The following is an 11,255-nucleotide window of genomic DNA, read 5'->3' as shown; positions in this document are numbered from 1 at the left end:
ATCAGAGGAGCAGGAAGGCTGATGTTTCAGGCCTAGACCGTTCTTCATTTTCTGAAGAAGGGTCTAGGCCCGAAACGTTAGCCTTCCTGCTCCTCTGATGCTGCTTGGCCTGCTGTGTTCATCCAGCTCTACACCTTGTTATCTCAGATTCTCCAGCATCTGCCGTTCCTACTATCTCTGTTCTCATTTCCGTTTGTGTATGTTTTTTTCTAGGACAGCTGTTAGGATTGGTTTTTGTTTCACCCCCACAGATACCAGTCGTGTTTTTTTGTTCCATTACCATCTTGTTTTGCCCTGTGCTATCGTCTGTTTTGGGATTCACCACCAGATTCCCCAGCACTAGAGACTCACCACCAGAATCCCCAACAATGCAGACATACCATCAGATTCCCTAACAGTACAAACCCATCAGATCCTGCAAAACTATAGACCTATCACTAGATACTATAGCACGAGTGATCCATCATCAGGTTCCCTAGCACTACAGACATATCATCAGAATCATGGGAACCAGGAGGCAAACTCTCTGCTGGTTGGAGTCATACCTGGTACATAGGAAGATGGTTGTGGTTGTTGGAGGTCAGTCATCTCAGCTCCAGGACATCTCTGCAGGAGTTCCTCAGGGTAGTGTCCTGGGCCCAACCACCTACAGCTGCTTCATCAATGACCTTCCCTCCATCATAAGGTCAGAAGTGGGGATGATCGCTGATTATTGCACAATGTTCAGCACCATTTGTGACTGCTCAGGTACTGAAGCAGTCTGTGTTCTTAGGCTGGAAAGTGGCAAGTAATATTCATGCCACATAAATGCCAGGCAATGAACATCTCCAACAAGAGGCATCTAACCACCAGCCCTTGATATTTAATGATATTACCATCACTAAATTCCCCACCAACAGCCTAGAGGTTACCAGTGACAAGAAACTTAACAGGACTCACCACATAAACACAATGGCTACAAGAGCAGGTCTGAGGCTAGGAATACTCTGGTAAGTAATTCACCTCCTGACTCCCCGAAGGCTGTCCACTATCTATAAGGCACAAATCAGGAGTGTGATGGAATAGTCCTCATCTGCCCATTTGATTAAGAAGGCAGATGGCATGCTTGCCTTCATTGGCTGGGGCATGGAGTACAAGAGTTGGCAAAATATGTTGCAGCTATACAAAACCCTTGTTAGGCCACATTTGGAGTATTGTGTGCAGTTTTGGTCACCACATTACCGGAAGGACGTGGAAGTTTTGGAGAGACTGCAAAGAAGGTTCACCAGGATGTTGCCTGGTCTCCAGGGCATTGGCCATGAAGAAAGATTAAAAAGACTAGGATTGTTTTCACTGGAAAGATGGCAGCTGAGAGGAGACCTGATAGAGGTCACAAAATTATGAGAGGCATAGATAGGGTGGATAGTCAGAGGCTTTTTCCCAGGTTTGAAGTTTCAGTTACAAGGGGACACAGTTTCAAGGTGAGAGGGCAAAACTTTAAGGGAGAAGTGCGACGAAAATTTTTCACATAGAGAATGGTAGGAGCCTGGAATGAATGCACTGCCAGAGGAGGTGGTGGAAGCAGGCACATTGGTACCTGTTAAGAGGTGTCTGGATGGTTACATGAATAGGGAGGGAATAGAGGGATACAGACCAAATAAGGGCAGAAGGTTTATTTATTAGTTTAGTCAGGGCATGATGATCGGCACAGGCTTGGAGGGCCGAAAGCCTGTTCCTGTGCTGTATGTCTCTTTGTTCTTTTGATTGGCACCACATCCACAAATATCCACTCCCTCCACCAGCGACACTTAGTGTACTGTGCATACTAGTACCATCCGCAAGATACATGGCAGAAATCCACCAAAAATTCTTAGCAGCGCCTTCAAAACAAACTTCCATCCAGATGGAAAAGGGCAGCAGATATATGGGAGCACCACCAGCTGCAAGTTCTCCTCCAAGCCACTCACATCCTGACTTGGAAATATATCGTTATTCCTTCACTGTCACTGGTAAAAATCCTGGAAGTCCCTCCCTAAGGAGATTGTGGGTCAATGTACCGCTAGCAGATTGCAGCGGTTTAAGAAGATTGTTCACCACCACCTTCTCAAGGGCAACTGCGGACAAGCAATAAATGCTGGCCCAGCCTTTGATACCCAAATCCCAACAATGAATAAAAAATTCGCCTACAACACAGATCCAATGGATCCCCTAACAATACAGAACCACCAACACATCCAGTAACAATACAGGCCCACTGAAAGATCCCTCACAATACAGTTCCAATAGATCCCCTAACAGTTCAGACCCACCACTTGATCATCCAGCATTACAGACCCACCAACAGACCCACCTGCACTACAAACCTATTGTCAGATCCCCTAGCACTAGAGATTCGCCAACAGATACCTCAGCATTAGTGATTCACCATCAGACTCTCCAGCACTAGAGTCCCACCATCAGATCTTCCAGGACTAGAGACTCACCATCAGATCCCCAGAACTAAAGAAGCATCATCAGATCCAACAGAACTAGAGACTCCACTAGATCCTACAGATCTAGAGATTCACCATTAGACCCTCTTAGCACTAGAGTCACACCATCAGATCTTCTAGGACTAGCAACTTCTCACCAGATCTAAAGGCTTACCAGTCTTACCAGTGCTAAAGACCTACAATCAGATCCCTTGTCATTACTGATTCACCACCAGACCTCTGGCTCATGGCTGTCTAAAATGTGGCCATAGTGTAGTAATACTACAGTCCAGTCCTTCAATACAGTTCATCTCTCCGTGCTTTCTCATTTCATTGTTAGGAATGGAACCTGTGATCACGTGCTGGGAGAGTACAAGATACAAGACATTCCAGGACACTATGTATTTAATTCCACTTCAAGTAGGTCAAAGCTCTCAATTCAAATCAACTGAGAATTGCATTGAGCATCATCTGTATCCTGAGCTCCTGCACCATTTGGGAAGAAAATATGAAACAGGAGAGATGGCCAAATACTGAATGGGGTGATAATGAGCAATGTTGAATGGAGTGATTCAAAGAGTATTGAATGGAGTGATATGAAGAATATTGAATGGAGTGATATGAAGGATACTGAATGGAGATTTTAAAGGGTATTGAATGATGTGCTATGTATAATATGAAGAATATTGAATGGGATGATATGAAGAACATGTTTAAACACGCCGAGGAAGATGAAAGTCTGATAGTTCTAGGTAGACAGTGCTAAAGAGTAGGGGCTCGGTATTTGGTCCGTTAGTTACCATAAATGAATCTCTGAGAAACGAAATGTTACTTCATTTCAGCTTGGAGAAGGATGAGAAGCAATTGCTCTTTGTTTGGGATCAAATAGATGAGCAGAATCAAGAAGAAAGTATGGATTGTGGGATTGTGATCAGAATAGTTCTAGTGCAGAATCTTAAATTCCAAACAGTCTTGGCTGAATTTTCAGATGCTGCACAGTCAGAGGAGCTGTTTTCCAATTGAGCTGTGAAACTAAAATTTTACACACTCTCTGGTGGTCTAAATGATTTCCTTACTTGAAATAGAAAAGGGGCAGAGAAGATCTCTCTGGTATCCTGGCAAATGGTAATCCCTCAAACAACTCACTGATTCTCAAGCTATTAAGAACAAAGAACAAAGAACAAAAAAAATTACAGCACAGGAACAGGCCCTTCGGCCCTCCAAGCCTGCGCTGATCCAGATCCTCTATCTAAACCTGTCACCTATTTTCCAAGGATCTGTATCCCTCTGCTCCCTGCCCATTCATGTATCTGTCTAGATACATCTTAAATGACGCTATTGTGCCCGCCTCTACCACCTCCGCTGGCAACGCATGCCAGGCACCCACCACCCTCTGCGTAAAGAACTTTCCACGCATATCTCCCTTAAACTTTTCCCCTCTCACCTTGAAATTGTGACCCCTAGTAATTGAGTCCCCCACTCTGGGAAAAAGCTTCTTGCTATCCACCCTGTCTATACCTCTCATGATTTTGTCTCTCTTTCTGGGATCTTACTGTTCACCAACAGGATGCAAGATTTGCTTGGCAATGAGAGATTTCTAGGCCATGATTGGGCAGGGTTGGTCATAGTGCTATTACCTCTTTGGTGGATAAATCCTCCAATATCCTGACAGAGTGCTCACTTCGAACCGAACAAATCGGGAAGTGAAAGAGAAAAGGGAACAAATGACTTTCTGGTTAGTACCAAGAGTGTTCCTTCAACTGAGACATCAAAACATTCAACACTCACCATTACACATAGAGTAAAGCATCCCCTACATTGTCCCCATCAAAAACATTCAGGACAGTGACAGCACAGGGTTAGATACAGGGCAAAGTTGCCTCTACTCTGCTAAACTGAAAGTAAAGCTTCCTCAACACTGTCCCAATCAAACACACCTTAGACAAGTACAGCACTGGTATAGATGCAGAGTAAAACTGTCTCTACACTTTCATTAAAACAGCAAGTTAAAAATAATTAGTAAACAGCCCTGCTGGGTTTCTATATTGAACCCTGCCACCACCTCCGTAGGGGGAGAGCTCCAGCGCAAGCTGACCATATCCCAGCCTGTGTTGAGGTCCAGATAGAAGACAGGCAACTCCTGGAAGAAGACCTGAGAATGGGGCAACTCTGTGAATAAGAACTGCGTGTCATTACAGAGGCCGTGCATCTGATGGAAGAAATACATCATCGGGGTGCACCACCTTGGAGTAGGCTTGATGTCAAGGTATCACTGCAGGGTCTGAAGGTGGAAACCTGGGTGCAGAGGCACACCAGGACCTGACCATCCAGCTCAAGCAGGAGAGTCAGAACTGCTGCCTTTTGTCCCAGGAAAACTCAACAAGCTTTCTCTGGATGGTTATGACAAAGCCAGGGGGATGGACCAAAGTGACCAGCTGGTACCACAACATGGCGGCCACCAGCTGGTTTATGACCAGCATTTGTGCCCTGTAGGACAACTTTTGGAGCAGTCCTGTCCAGCGTGCTACATGAGCAGTCACCTTGGTTTTCAACACAAGCCAATTCGCTGGCCAGGATTCCTTGGCAGGGCAAAGATGGACTCCCAGGTAGGGGAGGTGAGTGGTACTCTACGTGAAGCATCGAGCTCCTCCAGCAGGGGGTCCATCTGCCATGGACCGACCAGAAGTCCCGAACACTTGCTCCAGCTGATCCTTGCGGAGGACGCCACAGAGTAGAAGTGCTGGCACTTGCCCATCCTCTGCTGGTCAGCTGGGTCCATGAACATGGGAGCACATCGTCGGTGTACGCCAAAAGAACGACTACAAGCCCCAACCTGCGCAGGGCCAAACCGGAAAGTCACTTATGCTACAGGCGCAGGAATGGCTCCATGCAGAGAGAATAAAGCTGGCCAGACAGGGGCAGCCCAGATGTACTCCTCTCCCAAAGCCATTGTTGATTGTTGGAAAAATCCAGCTGATTCACTATCGTCGTTCAGGGAAGGAAATCTGTCATTCCCACCTGGTCTGGCCTACATGTGACTCCACACCCACAGCAATGTGGTTGACTCTCAATTGCCCTCTGAAATGGCCTAGCAAGTCACTCAGTTGTACCAATTGCTAAAAAAATCTCAAAGAAATAAAACTGGACGGGATTACTTCGCATCGACCTAGACACCGGAAAAGACAACGGCAGAAACAGCCCTGTCGACCCTGCAAAGTCTTCCTCACTAACATCTGGGGGCTAGTGCCAAAATTGCAAGAACTGTCTCACAGACTAGTCAAGCAACAGCCTGACATAGTCATACTCACGGAATCATACCTTATAATGTGCCAGACACCACCATCACCATCCCTGGATATGTTCTGTCTCACCAGCAGGACAGACCCAGCAGAGGTGGAGGCACAGTGGTATACTGTCGGGATGGTGTTGCCCTGGGAGTTATCAACATTGACTCCTGACTCCATGAAGTCTCGTGGCTTTAGGTTAAACATTGGCAGTTAAACTTCCTGCTGATTACATACAACATCATTTCTCAACTAATGAATCAGTACTCTTCCATGTTAAACAACATTTAGAGGAACCATTGATGGTGCCAAGGGAACAAAATGTACTCTGGGTGGAGGATTTCAATGTCCACCACCGAGTGGCTCAGCAGCAGTACTACTGATCGAGCTGGTCGGGTCCTAAAAGACAGAGCTGCTAGACTGGGTCTGCGGAAGGTGGTGAGGGAACCAACAAGAGGGAATAACAATAATTGACATCATCCTTACAAATCTCCTAACTGCAGATGCATCTGTCCATGACAGTATCGGTAAGAGTGACCATCGCACAGTCCTTGTGGAGACAAAGTCCCACCTTCACAGTGAGAATAAGCTCTATCATGTTGTGTGGCATTATCACTGTGCTAAATGGGACAGACTTCACACAGATCTAGCAACTCAAGACTGGGCATCCATGAGGCGCTGTGGGCCATCAACAGCAACAGAATTGTACTCCAGCACAGTCTGTAACCTCATGGCCCGGCACATCCCCCACTCAACCATTACCATCAAGCCAGGGAATCAATCCTGGCTCAATGCAGAGTGCACGAAGGCATGCCAGGAGCAGCACCAGGCCTATCTGAAAATGAGGTGTCAACCTGATGAGGCCACCAAACAGGACTTACCTATGTGTCAAACAGCATAAGCAGCAAGTGATAGACAGAGCTAAGTGATCCCACAACTGACGGATCAGATCTAAGCTCTGCATTCCTGCCACATTGAATTGTGAATGGTGGTGGAAAATTAAACAAATCAATGAAGGAGAAGGAGGAGGCTGCATAAATATCCCCATGCTCAATTATTACAGATTATATAGAATCCCTACTGTGTGGAAACAGGCCATTTGGCCTAACAAGTCCACACCTATCCTCCGAAGAGCATCCCACCCAGACCCATTCCCTCACCTTATAACTGCATTTCCCATGCTAACACACCTAACCTACACATCCCTGAACACTGTGGGTAATTTAGCATGGCCAATCCACCTAACCTGCACATCTTTGGACTGTAGGAGGAAACTGGAGGACCGGGTAGAAACCCATGCAGACACGGGAGAATGCACAAACTCCACACAGACAGTCGCACAAGGGTGGAATTGAACCCAGGTCCCCAGCACTGTGAGGCAGCAGTGCTAACCACTGAACCACCGTGCCACCCTAGCACATCGAAGAGCCTAGCACATAAGTGCAAAAGATAAGGCTGAAACTTTCACAGCAATCTTCAGCCAGAGTGAATGAACCATCCCTGCCGCTTCCAATGGTCCCCAGCATTACAGATACCAGTCTTCAGCCAAATTGATTCACTCCACATGATGTCAAGAAATAGTTGGAGACACTGGATATTGCAAAGGCAATGGGTCCTGATAACATTCCGGCAATAGTACTGAAAACCTGTGTTCCAGGCCTTGCTGCTTCCCTTGTTAAACTCTTTCAATACACTTATAACATTGGCATCTACCCAATAATGTGGAAAATTGCCCAGGTATGTCCTATGTATAAAAATCTAACCCAGTCAATTACCGCCCCATCAGTCTATTCTCAATCATCAGTAAAGTGATGGAAGGTGTCATCAACAGTGTTATCAAGCAGCACCTGCTCAGTGATTACTTGCTCAGTGACGCCCACTTTGGGATCTACCAGGGCCACTCAGCTCCTGACCTCATTGCAGCCTTGGTGCTAACATTGGAAAAAGAGTTGAATTCCAGAGGTGAGGTGAGAGTGACAGTCCTTGACATCAAGGCTGCATTCGACTGACTGTGGCATCACAGAACCCTAGCAAAACTGGAATCAACGACTATCAGGGGGAAATCTCTCTGGTGGTTGGAGTCATACCTAGCACATAGGAAGATAGTTGTGGTTGTTTCAGTCATTTCAGCTTCAAGACATCTCGGTAGTGTCCTAGGCCCAACCATCTTCAGCTGCTTCATCAATGACCTTCCCTCTATCATAAGTGGGAATGTTCACAAATGATTGCGCAATGTTTAGCACCATTCCTGACTCCTCAGATTCTGAAGCAGTCCATGTTCAAATGCAACAAGATCTGGATAATATCCAGCTTGGGCTGACAAGTGGTAAGTAATATTTGTGCCACACAAATGCCAGGCTATGACTATCACTAATAACAGACAAGTTAACCACTGGCCCTTGACATTCAATGAAGTCACCATCACTGAAGCCCCCACTATCAACATCCTGGGGTTATCATTGACCAGAAACTCAACTGGACTTGCCACATAAACACAGTGGCCAGAACAGCAAGTCAGAGGCCAGAAATACTGTAGTGACTAACTCACCTCCTGACTCCCCAAAGCCTGTCAATCATCTACCAGGCACAAGTCAGGAGTGTGATGGAATACTCCCCATTTACCTGAACGAGGGTAGCTCCAAAATAGTCAAGAAGCTTGAAACCATCTAGTACAAAGCAGCACACTTGATTGGCACTACATCCGCAAGGAACCATTCTTCCGTCACTGATGTTCAGTACTATCTACACGATGCACTGCAGAAATTCAAAGACCCTCAGACAGCACCTTCCAAACAAACAACCACTTCCATCCAGAAGAATAAGCACAGCAGATACATGGGAACACCACCACTTTCAAGTTCCCCTCCAAGCCATTCATTATCCTGACTTTGAAATATATCACTATTCCTTCACTGTTACTGGGTCAAGATCCTGGAATTCCCTCCCTAATGACATTTTGGATCAATCCACAGCAGGTGGACTGCAGCGGTTCAAGAAAGTAACTCACCGCCACCTTCTCAAGGGCAACTAGGGATGGGCAATAGCTGCTCAGCCAGCAACAACCACATCCCATGAATGAATAAAAAAAAGTGCAGGGGCGCTGTCAGGGACCCATTAACCTTCACTAGATGCTTCACGTACAGAAGTCTGATCCAGGCAATAAAGTGAACATAGAACATAGAACAGAACATAGAACATAGAACAGTACAGCACAGTACAGGCTCTTCGGCTCACGATAATGTGCCAACCTATTATCCTACTCTAAGATCAAACTAACCTGCATACCCTTCATTTTATTATCATCCATGTGCCTATCCAAGAGTCACTTAAATGTCCCTAATGTATCTGACTCTACTACCACTGCTGGCAGTGCATTCCACGCACCCACCACTCTCTGTGTAAGTGCATCCCAAACTCGAAAGCTCACAAAGTCCCTACCAGATACTCGTGATCCACTCTGCCTAAAGCCTTTTCCTGATCAGGGGAAAGAAAGGCACTTGATAGGCCAGCCCTTTGCGAATAATGGAACATTTCCCAGACTGGGTGGATGTTGTGGTGGATGCTCCGACCCAGGACAGTGTGGGACTGGTCTTTTGAATTCCACACAGTCAAGTACTCTCAGGATCCTATATGTCTCAATTAAGTAACCTCTTACTCTTCTAAACTTCTGAGGATACAGGCCTAACTTGCCTAATCTTTCCTCATAAAGCAATCTGCTCATTCTAGGTTTTAGTCCAGTAAGCCTTCTCTGAATTGCTCCCGTTGCATTAAAATATGGTGAATATGGTGACCAATACTGTACACAGTACTCTAGATGTCCCTTATGTATCTGACTCTATCTTACCAATACCCTGTATAACTGAAGTATAACCTCCTTAGTCCTGTATTTAATTCGTCTCACAATAAAACCTAACATTCTACTGGTGTTGTACCAGCATACTAACCTTCTGTGAATCATACACTAGAACACCCAGATCCTTCTACACCTCAGAGCTCTGCAACCTCTCACCATTTAGATAATATGCTTTATTTTTTTTCTGCTACCAAAATGGATTATTTCATGCTTTCCCACATTCTACTCCATTCGCCAGATATTTTATTAATTAATTTTTATTTTATTAATTAATATTTGTATTCCTTCGTAGGCTTCTTAAGCCCTGTTCAGGTCCCCTGTTATTATATTTTATTAACTTTCTCTTGTATGCTAATTTTTCCTCTCATTAATCTTTTTGCAATTCTTTGCTGTTTTTGAAATTCTGTCCAACCTTCTGACCTGCCTGATCTTTACAGAATTAAGTCATTTCGTTGAGTTTGATACTATCTTTGACTTTTTTTAGTTAACTATGGATGGCAGGCCTGTCCTTTGGAATTTTTCTTGTATGTTGGAATGTATCTATTCTACACTTTCTGGAATATCCCCTTAAATGATCACCACTGCATCTCTATCTCTTAACCTAAATTGTTCATGTTTGCTAGTTCTGCTTTCATGCCCTCACTGCCCTTGTTTAAATTCAACACAGTAGTCTTGACTCACACTTCTCCCCTTTTATTGTATACAAAGTTCAAACATAGTATGATCACTGCTACCCAGGGGCTCTTTCACTATAATGTGAATAATTAATCCTATCTTGTTGGTCAAAACCAGATTTAGTGTAGCCTGCTCTCTGGTTAATGCCATAACACACAGGTCTAAGAAACTGTCCCAAAAACATTCAATGAATTCCTCCTCCAGAGTACTTTTTCACATCTTGTTTTTCCACTCTACATGTACGTAAAATTCCCCATGATAATCACTGGACCCCTATAACAAGCTCCCATGATTCCTTCCTTGGTACCCTGTGGTTACTACTGGCAGGCCAATTGCAATAAGTGACCACTTGCCATTATCATTCCTCATCTCTACCCAGACTGCTTCTATTTCCTGGTTTCCTGAATTTAGGTCATCCCTCTCTATTGTGACAAAATCATCTTTAATTAACAAAGTCACTCTTCCACCCTTTCCTAGCTTCCTGCCCTTCTAAATGTCATAAACCCTTCAATATTCAGTCCCAATCTCAGTCATTCCGCAGCCACATCACAGTAAAGGCCATGAGATCGTACTTATTCATCTCAATTTGTACTAACAGTTCAGCTGTTTTGTTTCATGTTATGTGCATTTAAATACAGTACCTTGAGTTTTGTTACTTTTATAACCTTTCATCTAAACTAGAGATGTGCTCTTAGATCTGCATTTTCTATGCCTTCCTGTCATTGTCTGTTTAGCACTCCTCACATTAATTTCTTCCTCTATTGCATTTCCCCACATTTTGATTCATTACATGTTCCTCAATTTGGGCCTTAACCGGCCACTATTTAGTTTAAAACCTGCTCTACTTTCCTAGTTATGTAGTGCACGAGAACATGAATCCTAGTACAGTTCAGGAGTAGACAATCCCATTGGTATAGATGCCACTTTCTCCAGTATTTGTGCCAGTGTCCGAGAAACCAGAATACACTTTACCCACACCAATCTTTCAGCCAG

General features: G+C 44.8%; 1 protein-coding gene across 1 annotated transcript in view; it reads left to right on the top strand.

The window, feature by feature from the left end:
* LOC125486407 (protein AMBP-like) overlaps positions 1 to 11,255 on the top strand; it is a 37,317-nt gene that overhangs the window by 4,548 nt on the left and 21,514 nt on the right. The window contains exon 3 of the mRNA XM_048613833.1: positions 2,791 to 2,870. Within this exon, the coding sequence (XP_048469790.1) occupies positions 2,791 to 2,870 (80 nt within the window). The remainder of the gene's footprint in view (positions 1 to 2,790; positions 2,871 to 11,255) is intronic.

The sequence above is a fragment of the Rhincodon typus genome, chromosome 28 (genome assembly GCF_021869965.1).
Source record: "Rhincodon typus isolate 14 chromosome 28, sRhiTyp1.1, whole genome shotgun sequence".
Lineage (NCBI taxonomy): Eukaryota > Metazoa > Chordata > Chondrichthyes > Orectolobiformes > Rhincodontidae > Rhincodon > Rhincodon typus.
The sequence above is the reverse complement of the archived record's forward strand: the minus strand, read 5'-3'. Positions and strand labels throughout refer to the sequence as shown.